General features: G+C 42.8%; 1 protein-coding gene across 1 annotated transcript in view; it reads right to left on the minus strand.

Annotated features, from left to right (window-relative positions):
- Nucleotides 1–360: 360 nt before the first annotated feature.
- Nucleotides 361–22,097, minus strand: part of COL4A2 (collagen type IV alpha 2 chain) — a 130,677-nt gene continuing 108,940 nt past the window's right edge. Inside the window, exons 27-48 of the mRNA XM_065741008.1 lie at nucleotides 21,731–21,838; nucleotides 21,152–21,373; nucleotides 18,927–19,088; nucleotides 18,192–18,362; nucleotides 16,987–17,130; nucleotides 16,159–16,284; nucleotides 15,620–15,801; nucleotides 14,778–14,841; nucleotides 14,324–14,398; nucleotides 13,608–13,715; nucleotides 12,531–12,638; nucleotides 10,971–11,042; nucleotides 10,481–10,606; nucleotides 9,362–9,478; nucleotides 7,718–7,879; nucleotides 7,494–7,592; nucleotides 6,949–7,095; nucleotides 6,259–6,375; nucleotides 5,281–5,472; nucleotides 4,678–4,964; nucleotides 1,326–2,009; nucleotides 361–1,290 (exon numbers count right to left, since the gene is read on the minus strand). Of these exons, the coding sequence (XP_065597080.1) occupies nucleotides 1,755–2,009; nucleotides 4,678–4,964; nucleotides 5,281–5,472; nucleotides 6,259–6,375; nucleotides 6,949–7,095; nucleotides 7,494–7,592; nucleotides 7,718–7,879; nucleotides 9,362–9,478; nucleotides 10,481–10,606; nucleotides 10,971–11,042; nucleotides 12,531–12,638; nucleotides 13,608–13,715; nucleotides 14,324–14,398; nucleotides 14,778–14,841; nucleotides 15,620–15,801; nucleotides 16,159–16,284; nucleotides 16,987–17,130; nucleotides 18,192–18,362; nucleotides 18,927–19,088; nucleotides 21,152–21,373; nucleotides 21,731–21,838 (3,044 nt within the window). The 3' untranslated portion in view covers nucleotides 361–1,290; nucleotides 1,326–1,754. The remainder of the gene's footprint in view (nucleotides 1,291–1,325; nucleotides 2,010–4,677; nucleotides 4,965–5,280; nucleotides 5,473–6,258; nucleotides 6,376–6,948; nucleotides 7,096–7,493; nucleotides 7,593–7,717; nucleotides 7,880–9,361; nucleotides 9,479–10,480; nucleotides 10,607–10,970; nucleotides 11,043–12,530; nucleotides 12,639–13,607; nucleotides 13,716–14,323; nucleotides 14,399–14,777; nucleotides 14,842–15,619; nucleotides 15,802–16,158; nucleotides 16,285–16,986; nucleotides 17,131–18,191; nucleotides 18,363–18,926; nucleotides 19,089–21,151; nucleotides 21,374–21,730; nucleotides 21,839–22,097) is intronic.

The following is a 22,097-nucleotide window of genomic DNA, read 5'->3' on the forward strand; positions in this document are numbered from 1 at the left end:
TTTTTGCAGAGGTGACACTTGACAGAGTTGGTCAGTGTATGTTTCCTGGACACTGGGGAACACGAATAATACTTGGCTTTAACTTGCAGCATCACTACTCACTGACTTAAATTCCCCCTTGTAACCTCTGCAGTTCAGTGTAAATGGGCAGCTCCAGAACCACAGCTTTCCCCTTGGAAGGATTAAGTGCCACAAAGTGTATTCCCAGTGGAAGAGTCTGAATTTCAGGAAGGCTCCTTATGGCAGTGCCCCCTTTTTTTTTCTGCCTTAGGTGCAAAGTAATTCAAGAGGGAATTCTGTATGCATCTTATAGGGGAAAACAACAGCGAAACCTATTAAAAAATTGAAATCATCAACAAATAGAGGTGTAGAAAAAAACCATTTATTTATGACACAGTGAGGATGGAATGTAATTGCAAAAGCCAATAAGCACCCGAAGCAGGAGTGAACTGGTGACTTCGACATCAGCGATTGATTTTTCTCTTTGATTTCACTTTTTGGTGTTTGGGAATATATAACCAGACTTTGCCAGGAGGAAGAGAATGTTTTGCAACTGTTCCTCCCCCCCTCCTGCAGCGGTGACAGACAACTTTGGGTCACATGGCTTCCTTCTCTAGAAGGGGAGAGCTGGCTATCATTTCCCAAGCCTGGCGTGCAATGCCACAGTTCTTTATGGGAAAAAATGTTGCCAAATAAATGCCATTCTGCTCTTCCCCTCTGCTTTCACAAGGGTGGACTCCAGCTTTGGAGATGATGTGGCACTGAGCTGTCCTGGAAACCCTCCTCTACATGCAACTGCTGCTCCAGCAGCACACAGTCACTGTTTGTGGTGAGTGTGCTGCTTTCAGAGGGGAAGAGCTGCAGTGCAAAAGCCCTCGGTGCTGCTGCGGGGAGCATCACACAGATGAATGCCCACAGCACCATGGAATATCCCAAGTTGGAAGAGACCCACGAGGATCACCGAGTCCAACTCCTGGCTCCGTTGGGAAGCACTCAACATTCAAACTCTATATCTGAGAACGCTGTCTGGGGCACATCTATTGTAAAACAATACGCTGATCATTGTCCTACAGTCTCCTAACCAACACAGGAGATCTGCATTTGGTGGTCACTCTGTTGTGGGCTTTTCTATTTCTGGTGACAAAGTGCTAAAAAATGGTGAGGCTTAAAAAAAAAAAAAGCACCCCACGAGTACAACAAAAAGCTGATTGCTCTGAGTGTGTTTGAGATGCCTGATCATAAAATAGTCACACGAGTTAGGTTCTAATGCTGGATGTAAGCACCTTGCCACTGTACAATCTCAGAATTGTGCAAGGCTTTAACACTTGGCACGATCACATTGTGTTAATGGTTTGAATTGCAGCTGTTAGCATTTACTGTTGTGACAAATACCATTAATAGAAGAGATGCGTATATTATCTTAAATGCAGTGGGTATCCGACCACAGTAAGCTTTTATTTCTGAAGTTCTTTGTGCTTCAAAGGCGTGAGTATTTGCAACATCTGTTAGACTAGCAAAAACATATATATGTACTGTATAGCAGGAGAACACAGCTCTAGGTCTGTGTGTTAAACTTAACTGGTGTTACGCTCATTTTGCTTTTATACACGTTTAAAAATTAACTTTCCGTTCCGCTTTTGAGGTAATAAGTTAAAAAAGCACCAACATGACTTATTCAAATGTCTAAACTTCCTAGGAGGTTTCACTGTACAAGTACTAGATGGTAAGCTGGTTCCTTATACTACGAAAGGCTTCTATAAGTTTTTCATACAGACTTGACATCTGCTGATATGGCTTCGGATGAGTCCTGCCTTGAGTGTGTCTGCCGAGGGCTTGCTTTGGAAGGGCTGGTCGATCGTCGTGAGCCAGAAGCTGTACTTATTGGCAAAGTAATGACAGGTTCCACGTGCCCCGTTGCACTCAATGAAAGGAGTAGCCCTGAAGTCTTCCAGGCAGCTCCCAGGAGAGACCAGCGACTGTCCTCCACCTTCATCACCAGCCGCAGTGTGCTAAAGGAGACAAGGAGGGCAGCGTTCAGAACACAACCTCAGACAATCCTGTTAACAAATCACTAGAAGACAGGGAAAGCACTAGAAGTGCTCCTAATTTTTAAATCCAGAGCAGAGAGAAGGCTGATCCTGCAGCTGTGTAAGACTTAAGGGTTTGGCTATGCTTTATACTAACGAACTGTCTCAAGTGTTGATTCCACTTCTGACATCTTTTCTTGAGATAGATTTCTCCCTGCTGCAAATCTTATACAACAAGGAATTATTTAGGTGAAAAGGGCTCCTTCAGTGTCACTCGTCCTCTGCTCAAAGCAGGCTCAGCTTCAAAGTTGCAATGGTCTGTTCCAGGGCACAGACAGGTTGTTGAGGATAGAATTTTCACCACCTCTGTGGGCAGCCCTTTTCCTCTGATTGTCTTCACTGAGAAGGATATTTTCCCATATATCTAACCTAAATTTCTCATTTATTATAAAGTCTTATCTACTCTGCACAGCATATGAGGGGTACTACAGAAACAAAGTTTTGGCTTCTATACAAATAACTAGGCTCCCTCTATCATATGTTCATTAACTGCAAATTACACCAAATAAATTTATGCATCTGAAAGCACTCAGCTGTTACCTTTGACACAGATTGTAGTAACAAACTGAACATTACTTGTGTTCTGTCAAAGGAATCTCTGACAAAACAGGCATTCCCAGTCCCTTCCAGGGCTGCACAGCTGCAGAAGTGATGCAGTTTAATTTTCTGTTAAAAACTGAAGGAATTTGCAATATAAACGAAAGCAGATGGAAAATACAGTTGCTAAATAGTTCTGTAAATGTAGGAAGAAATCTGCTGGGTATATTCAAAGCATTTGCCTGCCTATGCTTTAATAAACACCATATTATAGAAGCACATTACAGCCATTACTGCCTTGCTCAGCAGCCCACTGTGTTCAGATCCACGAGGAACACAAGTGGCCACCTTGGAGTGGAGCACAGGAGTCTGACTCTTGGGCTGAGATTTGCACTTTGCTGAGGTTTTAGATTTATTTATTTTTTTAAACACAACCCGTGGGCTGTGTTACAAATTGCAAGATGTGCTAAGCTATGAAGCTTCAGAGTGAGGCTGTCCTAGCATCCCTCTAGGTAAACGACCTCGGTAAGAAGGGCTGAACTATTCACAGCTTTGAGGCCTCTGCAGTTGGATCTGCAAAGCAACTGGGTTGGGAGCAGACCTGCTCGACAGCCTCAGGGCAAGGACCGTGGTATTCCCATGCTCAGTGTACACCAACTAAGTGCCTCTAACAGCTTCCCTTTTACTGGTCAGGGCTTCTTGTCCGTCTGCAAGGGTTATGCCTTTCTAGGAAGCACTACAGCCACGTGCCCTTTCCACATGAAATCTTACCAATCTCCAAGGCTGTTTGGGCAGGAGTCCATGGTGACTCCTTCATGATTGTGCCTTACCCAGGGAAATGAAGTGACAAATTTCAGCCAAGGAAGTAAAACGATACGTAGCCTGAAATAACCACAAGCATGTTTCTCTTCTCTTTCAACAGTTGCATGAGAAGCAAAAAAATGTGTATGTCAAACACTTCAATCGCTTGGAATGTTAGATGGGAAACTGAAGATCCGAATCTTCTAGAACTCTCCTCACTGTATGTTCTGTTGTGCTGGCAGACTTTGTCCTGGCAAGAGCTACTTGCTAAGGTGACAGCTCTGCCCTTTAACAGTGCCAAGTGTTTACCTTCACAAACAATTAATCCTTGGAAGCCCTCTGAAGTAACTATGAGATTGGTATCAAGGGCTTTTCAAAGAAGCAAGAGAAAGGTCAAACACAAGGCTGGTCAAAAATCTGATCTGCCTTTTCTCAGATCTTGTTTCTGTAACTAAGTAAGAAATATCAACTTGAAGCTTTTGGAAAGCAAATATTTTGTGGAAAAGATTGACTAGAGACATTATCTGATGGTCGCTGCCAAATAAATCTTGTTCTTTTTTTCCAGCCTTAACAACAAGGCTCCGTGCCCACCGCGCTGTGGTGCAGCACGGTCCCTAACCCCCAGCTGCCCCTCCCCTGACAGCTCCACGCCGTTCCCTCGGGCCCTGTCGCTGCCATCAGGCCTCAGCTCCTCTGCTCTGTGCTCAGCACACCCAGAGGCCTCAGCTGCTTGGAGAGAATGCATGGAAGGTTAACTTTTAAGGCAAGAGGAGACTCCCTCTTTCCAGACTAAGTGAAATTTTTTACTTCTAAGTCTAAGTAGCAATGATTTTCAGTATCTAAAAGAAGGGGAAGTATCTTGTTTTTCCTCCAGAACAGCATCTTAATGGTCAGGTACATTCCCGCCTTTTTCTAGCTGTCAAAGTGCTTTGTAGGCCATCTTTGCACCTCAGTATGGTTTTACTTGCTAAGCCACAGCTGTCTCCTCTGTTCTGCTCTGAAACACTTTTTGTACATAAAGACTCCAAATGTTATTCCCACAAAGGACTCTAAATTGCTATTCTGGCAATTTTATCTTCAAGTACAGAAATTTTGCTTCTCATTTCCACTTCCTAGGAATGACTTCTGTTGCTCCCCAGGATGAAGAATTGTTTTGATGTTACTGAATCTAAGGCAGAGCAGCCTTCCTGGTATCTAAGACTTATACTTTCAATCCAGTGCCATAAAAAATGTGACACTAGAGAACAAGTACCATAAGGAAGGAATATCCAATCCACAAACTGCGCCAGCCTTCGGGGCAGCGAGGAATAGAAGCTTCTTGGCTGTGGACAGCAATTGCCACAGCTGGGGCCTCACAAACAGAGCAGCGGCTGATATATGGCCTAATTTCTTCTTCTGCCACAGGCATCATTGGAAGAGGTGCTGTAGTTGAGAGCCAGTAGGATTTGTCATTTCGATTTGCATAATAACAAATATCCCCAGGGTTACAGTAGAGGAATGGCATTGTACTGAAACGAGCCAAGCATGAGCCAGCCAGCCCTGTTAAGAAAAGAGAAAAGGAAATTATGGCAATAATTCTTGCAGAAGACAGTGCACGTGTTCATGTGTTCAGTTTCCTACTCCTTCCTAAGTGCGTGTCAGTAAAATCTTGCAGCCCATAATGTGTCACTGGCTTTACAATTGCAAGGTCTCTCTCAGGGACACTCTATGGAGACATGCAGGTTTTTATCTTTTCACTTTGGTGCTTCCTGAGCTTGCATACTCAGCTCCAAGCTTCCTCTAAGTTCCACTTCTTTTTCTTCTTTTCAGTCAGTGGGATGGAGTTGAGGCTGCTGCTAGCAACACCCGCACGTACCTAGATCCTGGTTGTGTGCTTTCTCTTGTCCCTCGAAGTACAGGAGGCTGTAGCCACTCCACAGTTTGTTCATGCCAATCGGGCACATGGGCTCTTGGTCAGACTGGCTGTGCTTCACCAGCAGGTAGCCAATGCTAACGCTGCGACCCGGCATGCCTGGCAGCCCGGGACTACCAGGGCGGCCTGGCTGGCCTTAGATGAAAGGGAGAAGAATAACGCAGTTCAGTTTGTGCTCCCACATATGGTAGCTGATATTCCAGCTAACCTGCCCACAAACAATGATTAATTGCAAAATAACTCTTCTTACGGTAAGTTACTGTTTAAAAAGCTGCAGCTCTAGGATTAGAGCAGTTCATTTTTAAGCAGATTGGTGCTGTAACAGGTTCCTTGGTTCCTAACACGGCGTATTTCACTACCAGAGCCAGGGGAAATCACAGATAAACTTCTGATGAATTTTAGCAGGATTTGTGCGATACAGATGAGCATCTACTTCCTTTACAACATTTTCTTAGCTTAAGACTAACCAATAGCTTTTCAATTGCTTGCATTTGCTTCATATGGTTATGATTTGCTCTGCAAATACCTTTTTCTCTTTTTACTTGGCTTATTAAGATGGTAATCCTGCTGCTCTTCAACTGGATAAAGACACAGATATTTCTTTCACAAAAGCAATCCCTTCAAAACATCACCTGCTCAAACACCGTGTAACTGCTAGCAAAACATTATGCTGAAAATAAACCAATACAAAAATACACTCAGATCAGAAACTTACATGAATTGACTGCCATCTACACCTATCACAACTTATTTTGAAAACAGTGCATCCTCTTTTAAAAGTTAGTGGTGCACCATGAAGAATATGTGAAGACACGAGCTTTCTCTTGCCTCCTTCCTCCTGATCCAGTGATATTATAATTACAGAACAATTTATGGCAGTGAAATGGGAAAGAGGGAAGAAATGCTGTATGAATCGCTTACCTTCAAATCCCACTGGACCTTGAAACCCCATTGCTCCTTGTTCACCTCTGGATCCAGGAGGAGCGGGAATGCCACCTCTGCCCTGGAGTCCTGGCTCTCCAGGTGAGCCTCTGAAACCTTGCACCAACAACAATGATGAGCACAGTGACTTATTCTATTAATAAATGCTCTCATTGCATGTGTTCAGTCCTATCTGCCAGCTTTACCAATTTACTCTGAGACCGAGATCTTGCTGCTCAAACAAAGAGCATTGAAATCACTGGAGAAGACTGCTAGGATCAAAACCACATGACACACACCACCTTCATCTTCCATTCTTGTTACCACCATGTGTCTAATGAGATCAGTAGCAAGTAGTGTGCTATATCTCGTCTATATGTCATTACACTTCCTGCATCAATGCATCATTCCTTGCACACCCACAGGGATGAGTTTCTGGTGACTTTTGCTCGTGATTTAAGTAACTGTATCCATGTCTGATGTTGCTTTGTCTGCGCAAATGTCGTTAAGAGTTCTCTCCTGTTTTGCTTAACTTTTGAATGTTAGGAGGCAGAGGAAGGCCGGACCTCCAGCTCTGAAAAGCCCAGATGACTTTCTGACTGACTGTGAGCTGAAGAGAGCCAAAGCAGAGCACTGGTGGCCTCACTGTTCAGGGCAACTGAACCGCTGCTCCAAGCGTGCAATTCCTACCTGGTTCTCCTGGTGGACCTTGAGGTCCTATATCACCTGGGCTTCCCTGAGGTCCTGAATTTCCACGGGGACCTGGTGAACCTTGCTCAGCAACCAGCCTTGGAGGAAGAGGTGGCAACCCAGGAGAGCCTGGAGGGCCCTGAAAGCCTGTGACAGGAGACGAGATGAAGCAGTTTGAATAAAACAAAGCATACTTGCCTTCACATGCTTTCATTCACAGACATGTTATTTGGCTGCATACGTGAGAGAAGGACTCTTCTCAAGTGTCTGCAATACACTTCCTTGGGTCTAAGGTCTATGTTTTTGCTATATTGGAGTTGGTAACTTGTATAAAATAAATTCATTAGGGCAGAAGGTTGATAATCCATGTTAAATTCAGACATCTGTCCACTGGGATTTGCTGTGGGTCACACAGTCATGCAGGGTTGGAGGACTTTGGAGGCCTTCTAGTCCAAACTCCTGCTGCAGGCAGGGACACTTGCATCAGCTCTGTGTGGCTGCAGAAACTTTAGAAAGGAGTTACACATCTGATTGCAATTACTCACCAGTAAGTCCTCTGTCCCCCTTGGGTCCGATGGGTCCCAAATCACCTGGAAACCCCACTGTGCCCATAAAGCCAATGACACCTTGTTCACCCTTACGACCTTTAATGCAAGAAGACACATGATGTTATTGCATTTTAACACAGATCACATGAATTTGGAAGCACTCAAACTGCTGTAGCATAGGTGTTTCCCCTCTGCAGCTGATCAGCATCTCCCATCCTTACCTTTTGGTCCAGGATAACCAGGAATCCCAGGTCTCCCTGGTGATCCAGGTTCACCTTTAGCCCCTTTGGGGCCAGCTTGTCCGCTCACACCTGCTCGTCCACTTTCTCCTTTGCTTCCTGGTGGAGCTGGTATTCCAGGCTGCCCGTGTAGTCCTGGATAGCCTGTTTAGAGCACATTCAAGATGCAGTCTGTTTTTACTTCCTTCATACCTGGGCACAGATGAAAGTAGCAGCACTAATTGTATCAAATCAGGTATTACTTCCTTAATTTAAGCAGGGAGTTTGTGCTCAGTTGTCTTAACAGACGACTGCATCCTGCTCTCAGCCTGGCAGGGGCAGAGGAATTAGAGTGCAGAGCTCCCACAGAGCATGGTGTTGTCACAGCCTTTGATGAGCAATGCCTGCCCCAGCAAATGCCCCCATTCACTGGGTGCCTTCCTGCTTTGTCCTAAATTTTCCAAGTAACCAGAGAGAAATCAGACAGCAGTGAATACATGATTGTTGCCAGGTGGTAAATAAGCCAAGGAGTTGGTGTTCCATGTACTTTGGTGCTTCAGTTGAACACCTGGATACAAATAACTGCTTCACTCTCCCTGGGCATTTATGGGAACAGCTGCTTCAGAAGTGCCTATTGCCTGAAGCTAAACCTGGCAGGTTTCTCTTAGCTACCTCTGCTGCCTGAGAAGAGATGAAATGGGCCTTGTTTCCAAGGAAAGAAGGACTTAATAACAATAGTTTTCGGTGGGGCATCTCTCATGCTGCCTGTTGAAGTTGGATCCTGTGTGGATATGAATGGAAGATGCTTATGGCAAAGTAAAAGAGCCATGCTGTTCCACATGTCAGCTGGCAGGTGGTCCTCCTGTTCCTATCCCATTCTCTTCACAACTTCTACTGACTTTTTAACAAAATGACAGCCTGGGGAGTGGGAATCAGTATGCAGAGTCAGGCCAACTAACATTCTCTTCACACTTGGAAACCCAGTTGTTTTGTCGGTTTCACAGATAGTTTGCCTACTCTTTTTTGCTGAGTTCCCATTCAATTTCCACACATCATATGAAAATGCGTACATACACCTGGAACTTCTGCTACAAGTGCTTCACAGTGGCACTGAATTTTGAAATGACTGCAGTCCAATAAGCAACAGGACTACCAGCTTCTAAATATACAGTCACAGATTGGCTCGTTCATGTGTGAAAAAGGCAGGCTCACAGCATGGGCTTCTAGAGATGAGAAAAGGTAATGCTTTTGTCATTTCACACAGGAAACATTCGGGAATGATTAAGAAAATATTGTGTAGATTTGCAAGTCCACCACAGATCTAAGATTTTAAAGCAGTAAGTTAGCATAACGCTTCTAAAAGCTGTTAGGAGAATTTTAGATGATTGATTAGATCTGCTATTTGCATGAAAACCAAGCCCTCTCATCAAGACATCAAGCAGGAATGGCCCTTTGCATGGGGTTCTGCCCCCTAGTTTTGTCTGTCTGGGAGCATTCCAGCATTCTGTCTTCAAGAAGCATCGAGACACGTACTTTGGTGGTGCATTTAATGGAGATATTTTACTGAATAAAGACTGAAATAAACTGCTGTTGCTAATTTTGTACTTAATCTCCTATTGTGGGAGGGGATTACAAGGCATGAATTACCTGGCACTCCATCTAGACCCGGGGAACCTGTATCACCAGGATATCCTGATATATTGGAAATCCCAGGGGGCCCTGGAAGTCCATCCTGCCCAGGAATGCCAAAGGGTCCTTGGACTCCTGAAAGGAAGAGAAGAAATAATCAGTACTGCAAAGAAAATGGACACTTTCAATTAGAAGGACTGACTTTTCACTGAGTGCAAAGAATGGTATTTTCAAAGTGGAAACACCTGCAGTTTCCACTGATCTTTGCTTCCTTTTCCCCTCAGATGATGCTGTGGAGGCATTTTGAAAAAAGAAAACTTAAATATTAATTGTGTTTCAAAGCTCTCTGGATAGCTAATCACAACTCGCTATGTGGAATGGTAATAATATTGTGTCTCCCAGGTTAAATATTACTTCAAAACAGAGGGTTCTTGAGATACCCTAAGTATACTGCAGCAGACAAGAAAGCAGCTTTGTTCCTCTGTGTCCTACTGAATTGAGGTCACAGACTCTTTGTTTTTCTGGAGGGTTGAGTGAAACCAGAAGTTTGAATCCAAAGAAATTCTCTGTAGATGGAAGATGTTAAATGGTCAAAAATGTGCACGGTGGCTCAGAGCTGGAAAGCCATACACTCACCTGGCACGAGGGTAATGGTGTAAGTGAGACATGGTGCGTGCAAATAGAGCCCAGGAGGGATCAGAAGGAAAATCACACATTAAGAGACTGTGAGGCTTTCAGAAGAAAAGTAAACATTGAAGGTTTTGCAATGAAAAGAAAGAAAGAAGAGCCATAGTGTTGGTGTAACTGCAGCCTCTTTAAAAATATTTTTGGAGCTGGAGGCTGAGAGCAGCCTCTGGCATCTGCAGCTTGCAGAGCTCTGGGGGGACTACAAAGGGCTGCTGCTGTGGGGATGGACACAGACCATCCAGAAGAGGTTAGCTTGTCCTGCATTGGGCAACGTGCTGTTTCTGAGTAAGGTCTGGATAAGCAGAAGCAGTAACTACAAATAGTGACTTTCCCCACATCAAGCACTGCTTTTGTAGCTCTCCTATGCAGCTGTCTACACTGCTTCATGACATCTGTAACAGCCACAAGTGGAACGAATGATAAGTGGATCCCACCCTCCAGGATACAGACCTGGAAGACCTCTTTCTCCCTTCTGACCCGGTGGGCCTCGGCTGCCCTCCACTCTGCTCGGCTCTCCTGCTTCTCCTTTGTCACCCACAGGACCTGGGAAGCCTGCAGAGCCATAGCCATCTGGACCTGTTGTGCAATTGTTCACAAGTGAGAAGAAATGTTTCCTCACGTAGTAACATGCCAGCATTCTCACGTATACGTACAGAGTCTATGGATTAACTAAACACAGTGGCTCACTGAAAAAATGGCTCATAATGGAAATGGAAAATAACGAGGATTTAACTTTACACAAGGAAAGAAATTCTGATTTCAAGTTGTATTCTAATTCAGCATGTGAACTGTAAGCAGTTGTTTGCCAGTCTATAATAGTGAGGCAAATTCACAATGAAATTTAGAGGACAGAAAGTCCCATTGCAAAGATCTCACAGATAAAACCTGCAGCTAAGCCAATGCAGTGGCTGTGAGCAGGCAGAATGAAAGACTCACTTACCTGGTGATCCTGGTAAGCCCTTAGTGCCTGGTAAACCATGCAGTCCACTGATTCCTCTTAAGCCAGGCAAGCCTGTTTTAAAATTACACTCATTAATTTAATAGTTTCTACTAGACCATATGTATTCCTCATGAAAAAAATGGAAGGGTTTAAATAAACATGATTCTGTGTTAGACTCTTGCATATTATATGCAAATTAATTAATTATAATAAGCTTACTATGTTATACATATATAATTATATATATATTATTAGCAAATCTAATTAATATCCAATAAGCTCACTATGAGATACTTAAAATCTCTCTTATCTGTCTGGTAGCAAGCTGTTAGTTCCAGCCTTGCCACCACAACTTTGTTAATAACCATATAATGTTTTCAAAAGTCCTCAAACCAAGACAATTATGGGATAATTGTACAACCTTAATGTAATTATAATGAAGCCGCCTTCTTCAGGAGAAATTCACTCTGGGTCATTAAAAAAACCAAACGACAATTAACAAAATGTCTAATGGCTGTACTGCTGTTACAGGTAAAATTTATCCCATTTATTTGTATCTATTGAAAAGTTAAGCATGATGTTAAAGCTAGGTGGGTATCTTTAATCAATTGTCAGAGCTCTGAAGGACAGTTAAACCTTCACAAAAATAACTGTCTGTCTCTTTCTTTGCTGTTTATAAAGGCAGACTCCATAACCCTGTTAGCTTCGATTTGATGCAGATTCAGACAGATGAATCTCACTAAAATCCAGGCAATTTCTGGCTGCGCTTGTAGAGAAAAATCTGCTCACTTCATATATGAAGAGTCAGGTGGCAGACAATGAGATCCCGTATCCACTTTAAACCATTGCCTGTATTTTGATAGCAGAATTCTGTCTGAGCATCAATTTGGATGTAAGCCGTCCAAATCCATAAAACCACGTGTCAGATCAGTTAGTGGGTTTTGATGATGATGGAGGATAAGTTTATTGTTTGCCATCTAATGCCACATTTTAATATTCCAACACTGTATATCACCAGCCTTGCTGCATTCAAAGTATCTTACCATTTTAATTCTCAGCTCCATTAAAAGTGAAAACATTTCTTGAAAACTGCTCTCTTGGTTGAGAGGGAGGTTACAATCACAGAATCATTAAAGTTGGAAAAGACCTTCAAAGATCATCATCAACTGCCAGCCCATCAGCACTATGCCCACTGGGTCATGTCCCGCAGGCATACATCCACCATTTCCTGGAAAACCTCTAGGGATGGTGACTCCTCGGGCAGCCTGTGCCACTGCCTCACCACTCCTTCTGAGAATGAATTTTTCCTCATATCCAACCTGAGCCTTTCCCAGTGCAACTTCAAGGGAGCTCAGAAGGTAACGGTCCTTCAGAACCAAGGAATCAGAAAGCAACTACACAGGTCCCCATTAACGTATCTGGACTTTTTGTGGAATGCACGTTTACTAGAGGGAGCTCTGCCACTGTGATGTGCAAAAAGTCCTCTTTCTTCTTCACCCCAAAAGAATAACAGTGAGTGCTCACATTGAAATGACTGAATAGCCAAAGCTGTATGAATACCTGCTTGTCCTGGTAAGCCAGGCCAGCCAGGAGCTCCTTTTTCTCCTTGAAATCCAGGTGTCCCGGGACTTCCTTGCTGCCCGGGGGGGCCAACCAGACCTGGCAAACCTATGTGACAACAGTGTTAACACCATGAGTGTTATTAAAAGCCAAGAGCCCAGAACACTGGCTTGTGCTACCTTCATTCTCTCAGGTAGCAAAATAAGAACTTAGGTCCTCAGTGTCACTGTGTGACGCGGTACCCTTCCTCCAATTGGATGACGAAAGAGAGAAGAGGTAAAACAGGCAAGGTGTAATGGAACAATTAATGGCAAATTTCAGGCTTATGATAACCTCAGGAATACAATTTACTCCTCCTACTAAAATGGTTGTCTGACTTCTACTTGCAGTTACAGTAGGTAATTTCGCTACTGTGCACCTCAGTTGCCTCACTTGCCCACTCTGTTTCAGCTCCCTGACTGGAAAACTGATCATAATAGCACTGTTTCCCAGTAAGGTACCTACTAGCACAGCTCTGGTTTTGGATGGAATTTATATGCCCTATAATTACATAAGAAACGTGGAGCAACTGTTCTGAAGGAGCACTTTCATGATCCTCCTGGAATGAGACATACTCTTAAGCCACAAATTTATGATCCAGCCTGAGCCAGACCTGACTTTGGTTTCCCTGTATTCTTATATGTTCAGCCAGGTAAACTAGCTCAAAGGCACCCTAACTGAGTCCTGTGTGGGATATTTATTGCACTTACAGCAAAATCTTTTCACTCTTGTGCTGAAATGCTCACCTCCTTGTCACACTGAGAATTAGAGTACCTAAATATGCCAGCAATGCACCAATTTGACCAGACACATGATTGTTATAAAAAAGGAAACACTGGTGTGAACCAGAGTTAATCTTCCAAAATTTGCTCTTAACAAGTTCACCTGGGAGTTCCACATTCTTTTTATTGCTCTTTACCAACTTACAGAACAATATTTTAAAAACTTAAGGACTTTATCTTGAGTGAATCAAGCTTTTTCCTTTCTCTTCTCATCCTGTTTTATTCTTTGGAGTGTTAAAAGGGAAGATTATTTTACCTTGCTGTCCCAAGGAGCCAGGTACGCCCTGTGTACCCTTGAGGCCTTCAATGCCAGGTAAACCAGGATCACCTCCTTCACCTTTTTGTCCAGGGCCTCCCCTTAAGCCTGCAAAAAAAAAATTAAAGAAGAAAATCACAAAAACAGTAGATTCTCTCAGTATTCTTCATATAATCCTAAACTACCTTGCTAATGTGAAGCTGGCTACTTGACAAGTCCTGGTCTAACTGCATAAATACATTCTTCAAGACAGGGTGCTTTCGTAGTCTGGGAGAATGAATGGTCTTCTACAGCATCTTGTCCAATCTATCGTTAAATTTGTTCTTTTAACAGTAATCTCCAGATTTTGTGGATAATGGCTCTAATGTGGAATGTGGAATGTGCAGAAATGTAACCAACCCCCCAAAAAATCAACCTTACACAATTTTGGCCTGATATTGCTCCTTCTGTCATCAATGGTAAAAAAAAATAATCATATGATGATGTCTTACTGGCACTGCATGTGACTGAAGTTTAGTGCCATAACCATCATTTTATTTGAAGAGGTAAACGTAGCATATATTAATTTCAGCAAAGAAAAGATGCACCTCTTCAGGAGCTGCTGTGGAACCACAGACTTCATAGTCATCAAAAATCATGCTAAGCACTCCCACCTTTCCTCTGCGGAATTTGATCTGTGAAAAATGTGAAATCCAGAGTAACTGTGAAATTAATACCTGTAAGACCCGGCACACCAACTTCCCCTTTAAGGCCTGGCATTCCTGGTAAGTTTATCGTATCGCCTGGCTCACCTATTTGAAGGTAAAAACAACAAGTAAGTGGCAAAGCCTTAACCAAAACCAGCAGCATTTCCCACTCTTTTGAAGGACTGCAACTTCCAAGGCAAAATACTGCAGTTATTATCTTTCTAGATGAAAATTGAAATAAGTTAAAGAAGAACACAGACTAAAGAACAGCCCCTCTACTGACACCCTGCTGTGGACTTTTGTAATTTGCATGAAATTAACAGTAACAAAGTTTTCACAGCTTCCTATGCTTGCAGCACCGTGCTCTAAGAACCGTGGAAGAGCCCACTAAGACTGAAGACCCTCTGAGATCCTACAGAATTTCACATCGTTCATTTGATGGTCGATGAACACAGAGAATGCTCAGATAAAAGAACAAACTCACCAATTTCACCATGGGAGCCAGGAGTACCGAAATGGCCCGAAATTCCTGGGGCACCCTTATCTCCCTGTCATATGATTGAAAACAAGTATAAGTTATTAAGAATGAGGATTTATTCAATCTTTAGAGCAGCAGAGTTTGAATATTGAAAAAAGGACGTTACATTTACCCTATTTTTTTTTTTTGCTTTGTGTGTTTTGGGTTTGTTTGTTTGTTTTGTTTGTTTCCATTCCACTTTGTCAAGCTGTGTTTGCTAAGTCTTGGTTTGAAATGGAAAACATCATATTGCAGCTATGTGGCAGAGAGTCTCCCTGTTTTTGGTCAGGAAAAAGTTCTACTGAAGTTGAAGGACACGTCTAATTGAGAAAGGAACACATTTCGTCTCTACTTAAAAAATGGTGTGAGCCTACTGCCAGGCCTTTTTCTAGACTTCAGTGTCACTTATTTTGCTGCCAAAGTGAATTGCCATCAAGGAGCTCAAATCCTTAGGCTTTTTACTATTAGGGAAGGGACAGTGAGTAATTATTGGCAGTGGCACCATCAGTCTGGAAAGAGAAGAGTAAACAGAGTGCTGAAAATTTTTACTAAGAGCTATAGTAATCGAGGACCTAGAAGGAACAAACTGGGTCCTCATAGGCAGAAAGCTGGCACCTCAAATTCGATGTCTCCCAGTGAGAAAAGATTCTCCTTAATGATACTTAGAGAGATCAAGCAAAAGGATTTGGTCTGTTTATTCCATTCTAACTGCATTTTTATCTTTGCAGTTCAACATAATTTGAAGAGGTGAGTGCCACTGCCATGGAAGTTGAAGCAAAAGGGTGCTATTGTGCCTGGTATGGACTCACCCTGCCTCCTGTGCTGCCAGGGAAGCCTCTGATGCCTGGAGAGCCAGTCGGACCAGGATACCCTTTCAGACCTGTCAGCCCTTTTGCACCGATGTCCCCCTTCACACCAGGCACGTAACTGGGGTGCCCTGGGGACCCAGGAATTCCCGTCTTACCAGGGAGGCCTGGCATTCCCTTGCTACCTGCAGGAGGGGAAAGAGACAAATAAAGACGACTTAAAACACTAGAACAGAGAAGGCTGAAAGGGAGTTGCCCACGTGGAAAAAAATCTCACGCTAACAGCCTTCCTGCAACACAGCACCACAATGTGCTGGCACAACAGGGTAGCACACACAGGTGGCATAAACAGAGTTTTCCTTGGGTTTTCTTTCTGAGAAACTCAGCTGTGAGCTCAGCTCTGTTTGACAGAGGCTTTGCCAGATGGGCTGCAGCATGGGGGAGCACTGAGCAGAGAATGTTTTATACAGTATGTGAGAAAATACTTAGACATCAATGAATTACCCTAGACATGCTTGCTTTGCTTTGTCATGAGCACTGACCTTTGATGCCAAAGAATCCCTTGGTGCCAGTTTCTCCAGCATCTCCTTTTTCACCTTTAACTTCCATCATCATGCTAGGCTTCAGCTTTGGAGGCTCTCCTGGGGGACCTTGTTCTCCACGGTCACCTAAAGTGTTAAGAAATACCCATATTTAAGAAAGCTGCTCAGCTGCACTGTGCTAGAAAAAGAGAAAACAGAAGGGTGAAATTAGTGAAAAGGGATTAATGGAAAACCTTGCACAAGCCATGGAAAACCTGTTTGCATAGAAAATTGCCTGTGTCAGTACAGCATATCTGCAGAACAATTAAGCATAAGCAAACATGAAAACTGAGCTGAACTTCCTTATGCTGTTCTGGGGAGCTGGACTTGGGCTCCTCTGTGATAGATAATTTACCTCTCAGTAGATCAGTTATCATGTGTTTATGAAAAACAAAATCACAGAAAGCAGAGACAAGTGGGCGGGTTCCAGTGAAAGGGAAGGCCTCAGTCAAACAGGACTTAAAAAAAATGCTTGGGTGAAAGAAAGTGTTTGGATTTGTTATGACCTATTTTGTTCCCCCTCCCCCAGCTCAACTCTGTTGAGTTCTGCACGTGCCTAACTTGGTGGAGTGTCTGTCTCCATCCTGACCATGCTGAAGATTCACAAAGAAACAACCTTCCCTTGAGCCTCTCCAATCCAAGCCTCTCAGCCAGAGGCCCACATTTGAAATAGGTGGAGGAATGTCTGAGCTAAGCTATGTCTGAAATGTGTCATCTCTGACTGTGCACCCTTGCAAAATTGTTCTCCATATGTGAAAAGCAAACACCATACTGCTCATCAGCAAATACCTTTAAAGCCTCGTGCGCCCTGTGCGCCTTTATCACCCCGAGTCCCATGTAAGCCAAATTCTCCTTTGATTCCTTTGATTCCTGGTCTTCCTTTCAGGCCTGGCATGCCTTTGAAGCCATCAACACCAGGTGAACCTCTTGAACCTTTAAAAAGAAGTGGAAGAGAACTGTTATCTGCAGAATAAGTCAATATGAACTGATAATTCACGACCGTCTGAAAGCTGCACTGCTGCAGTACCACTTTTGTGTGCCTTGATGCCTAGGACAACGTACCATTCTATACTAGACACCTAAGCTCTCTGGGAGGTAGGTATCTAAATGAGATCAGGGCATCAGTGAGTCTCTTTATCTGGCCAAAAGAAGATGTGGAGATGGCCAGATCTTAGTGTCATCTTCTGAAAAATCATTTCAACCCTGATTCTACAGATAAGATTAAGAAAGTTACTGAATTCCATGCAAGGTTTTTAGGCATCTGCTTTTTCTAAACCTTGATACAATTGTGGGTCTATGACAGGCATGCCCTTCCTCACTGAAGATTACAGAACTCCTCTCTTCTAAACAAAAGGATCCTATTTTACATGAGTCACGCTAACAGATTCCTCATTCCTCTACTGAGGAGCTGATCAGTATACCACAGTAATCCTGGGAAAAAAAACAAGAAATCTTAACTGTCTTTTCAACTGATGATTTTATTATTCCACATGAATTCTTAGGCATGCATCTCTTCTTCTGTTTAAGTGGAGTCAAAACTCTGGTGAAACTCCTTGTGCGACACAAACAACTTTTCTTGTATATAGTGCTTTTGCAGGTCAGTATCCTGTTAAAATTCAGCATCAAGGTCTGGTGTCTGGCACTGCTCAGTACACAGCTGCCAATTTCCCAAAACTCTAAAGGTTTGGGGAAACATCTCTCAAATTCCACTGAGAGCTGGTGGGACTGGGCCAAGGGAAAGACTTTTGGAAAGAACAAACAGTAAATACCATAAACCACCACTGCTCTTCTAAATAAGGCTGCGTGTCACAAGGTAGCTTTTCCCCAAGCACAACACCAGAGAAAGCAGACAATGATTTTGGAATATATTAGGCCTGGGAGTATAACTTTTCTGTTTTAAAGAGATAGCCCAGCAGAAATCGTGTCCTGTTCATCTCAGCACCAAACAGCTTTAAGCAACATTACTTCTTTCAGTGCAGCTTTTCAGAGCTTACCTTTGTCTCCGGGAAAGCCATCCATTCCACTAATGCCAGGGGGACCAGTCACACCAGGGATACCTTGTAACCCTGGGAAACCTGCTTCACCTTTGTCACCAGCCAGACCTTTCATGCCCACGGGACCAGGAAAACCTTGCTCGCCATCTTCTCCCCTTGCACCTGGTGGACCTGCCACATGAACGTGTGAAAAGAAGATTAAAGTGTTTGGATACACACAGTGATTTCATATAATATAGCCCAAGAAGGGAAAAAGCTGCTATCGTACTGGCTTCAAGTTGATGGGAAAAAATTAGATTTTTTTCCATCAAAGAACTTCAGAAATGAATACAAAGACAAAGCAGCTTCTCAACACAAGCCAGTCTTGCAACCATCCTGGTTCTATACACACTCCCAACATGATCTTCCCTTTGTCTTTTACTTAAAAATTAACCTTCTTTTCTACAAGGTTACTCCCATTTGGTCACTTCCTTCTCCCAGTCTGCCACCAGTAAGCTGGCCTACCACGTGGCTATAGAAGGAAAAGCAGCATCTCTGCCTTTGGGGACCATCATCACCCCTACATCTCAACTGGAATGCCAGCATGATTTCCGTTCACAGTGCCTACAATATCCATGTCATTTCCTTGACTAAGAATTACAGCCTGGCAAAATTAACTTTCCCTTGGGAAAATTCTACAGGCTTCCTGCCATAGAGAATGGGGAGAAGTGACACAGGGCAGCAATACTTCCTCACCAAGGGGTCCTTGAGAGCCAGGTCCACCGTCAGGGCCAGGGTTTCCTGGTGGCCCTGGGAATCCATGAGTTCCTGGTGTTCCCGGTAAACCCATCAAACCAGGGAGACCTTGCAGCCCTGGATCACCTTTGGGGCCTGGCAATCCTGGGTTACCATCCGCTCCTAAAATACCATAATCACATATTAGAGAACATAAATATTGAGATGATAATTACATATCACTTCTCAAAGGAAGTGAATATGTACCGTTCTTTCAGGACATATTTTTCCTCTGAAAATTAGTGGGAACAGGAAGAGCAAATTAAAAGACTGCTCATTAGTTTTTAAATTCTTGACGTTATTGGTGCTAGTCTCAATATTTGCATTGGAAAGGTTGATGGGCTCTTTCAAATGAATGGAAGCAATTTAGTACCAGGTAGAACTAAATAGAGTCTCCTCTTACTCCAATAAATCTGTAATTTCTGATCTTCTATTTGTTACACACGATTTTGTAAGAATTGAAGTTGACCAAAATACAGAAATAATATCTTTACTCAAATGAAATAAGCAGAAATGGAAAAAATTAAGGCCAACAGTGGATTTTGCCTTCGTGTTCTCATTCAGAACTTTTCAAGTGAGGTATTGCTATAAGATTGATACAAATTCCTCAGCAAAATGCCCTGATTCTACACTTAATGTGTAGAGTGAAAACTTACATCTCTACAAAATAACTGCGAAGAGAGTGTCAAGTCCTTCCATATTTAAAAGGAAATACGTGTTTTGCATTCAGACTGGAGAAGCAATAGTATACAAGACCTCAAAAAAGCATATCACACTTAAAATCCAGGATAAGTGGATCTGCTTCTTTTTATTCAGGTTTTACATCATTGTAGGTCCAGAGGCTTGAATGTAGTTGCATGTGCTTTAGTACTCAGAGGACCTAAAAGGTCTCACACGCAGTGAGTTTTCTCAACAACAGAGTAGAGATGGCTGCTCCCTGTTCCAATGGGCTAGTAGTTTAACTGGCACAGATGAAATAAAGGAATTGCTAAACACTGTATAAAAGGAAAAAAATAAAAAATTCATACGCTTTTTCTCGGAATTACTTGCCAGTACTGTGAAACCATTGAAAATAGACAATTTTTTTTTTTTGCTGTAATTATTTTCTGTTAACACTGAAAACTTAGTTCTACAGAAATGCTAAAAAAGGAGGGTGCAGACACATCATTTTATTTTCCTTTTCAGTCAGTGTTTACCCTTGAATTTTTTGCCCTTCAGAGACAAATAGTCTTAGGGGCATTGGTGGTATCATTTTCTCCAACATGTCAAACAGTGCCACAGAGCTGCCTTTATTCCATTCCTTCACTCTGTGACTGTGCTGATGACGAAATCAGATCTCCTCGCTTCAAATAAGCATGTTGTTTTACATGACCTATCTTATCTTTTTCCATTTTTATTGAAAATTGTGAGATGAGCCTCCAAAATTCTATCAAATTCGTCTTTGCTTTGAGCTAGCCACATGGTTATTCCCCCATCCTCACTGCCACAACAGAGCAAGGTGGTAATCTGCAGTCTTAAGTGTCCAGCTGCTGCTGAAACAGTACAGCAGTGAATACTTAATTCCTATGCTTTTGAAAGTCCCCTACTGAACTGAAAGATTGTTCAAGACAGCTTTTATACTGAAGCTATGGTTTTCTCTGTCTAATGTAGGTAGAACATGTCTTTAAGTTTTGTAAAATAACAAAATAAAGTGAGCACCCTAAAATTATGAATGCTCCCTTTTTCTTGTTCCTGAGTGCTCAAAGACTCATCAGGTTAAAGGACTTATTAATGTGCTACTAAATGCTATGTCTTCTCTGCTAAAATGTACAGATTCTGCAGTGAAGCAGTATGCTATGCTGCAAAGCCACCCATTATCCAAATGGGTTGGAAATTAAGTGGAATATTATGCAGTACATAAGTGAAAATCCAATAATTAACTACGGTGGGGAAAACTAAAAGATAAGCTGATACAACAAAGACAAGCAAAATCTTCTTCTTTGATATCCTATTGCAGCTGACGCCATGTGGTACAGTGTGAGGGAGTGTTGGTCATAAGCAGTGAACCTCCAGAAGGTGTCTGGAGGAGACAGGCTCTGGTGTCATGAGCATTCGGTGTGAGTTCTACTGGTCTTTCACTTCTCTCACATAGTTGTAGTTTGGCTACATTTATACCCCAATCTTAAACATCTCTTTACTTGAAGTACCTCTAATTCCTGGTATTCCTTGATCTCCTGGTGCACCTTTCAAGCCAGGGAAGCCAGGCAGCCCAGCATCCCCTCGAGGACCTGCTGCTGCTCCCAAAACTTCACCAGGAGCACCCTTCTGTCCCACCAGGCCTGGAGCACCAGTCTTTCCCATAAGGCCTGGATGTCCCTGTAGTCCAGGTAGGCCATTTGGGCCTCTGTCTCCTCGGGGTCCAGTAAAACCTATTAAAAAAAGCAAAGAACTAGAGATTAGGCATTCCTGCATCCACTACAGAAGTTGCAGTGCAAATCCTAGATACGTTATCATAACGTAACTTCCCTTATTTCTACATCACCTTCACAAACTGTTGTATTTGCAGATATAAAGCAGATTTTAAAAGGCTGTGCAACTTTTTTGTCATTATAGGAAATTGAAGAAAATGCTTTTGGCTTCAAAAAAGAGAGCTTTTTTATAACAGTTTATTGTTTGAAGAGGGAAGGCGAGATAAATGAAGATGGATCTGGAGTAAGGTGGCTGTGCTCCCATGACTATAGCCATGGTCAGAAATGTATAAGGAATGATAAATTATTTCAAGGTACCTGGAGGACCTGGGAATCCTTCCCGACCCGGGTCACCTCGTGTACCATTTAGCCCTGGGAATCCCATTGGACCTGGATCACCTGGCAATCCTCTTGCACCTTTAGTACCTGAATTATATAAAAGAAATTAAGAAAGTGTGATCTGAACAATCAAAACAGAAATTTGCATATAATGTAGCAAAGGTAGTGCCATATACTTTAATAATCTGTTTCCAGTTACAAAGATGGACTTCTAAAATAAAATTTATGAGATGACAACGGTACTCAAGATCCCAAGAATGGCCCCAAATTCTAGGTTAAACGCTTTTACAAACATGGATTAAAGACTGCTCCTGATTTTAAGACTAACAGTATGTAAATGGCTAGG

Source organism: Cyrtonyx montezumae, unplaced genomic scaffold (genome assembly GCF_038088225.1).
Source record: "Cyrtonyx montezumae isolate F1298 unplaced genomic scaffold, pur_monq_1.0 scaffold_3, whole genome shotgun sequence".
NCBI lineage: Eukaryota > Metazoa > Chordata > Aves > Galliformes > Odontophoridae > Cyrtonyx > Cyrtonyx montezumae.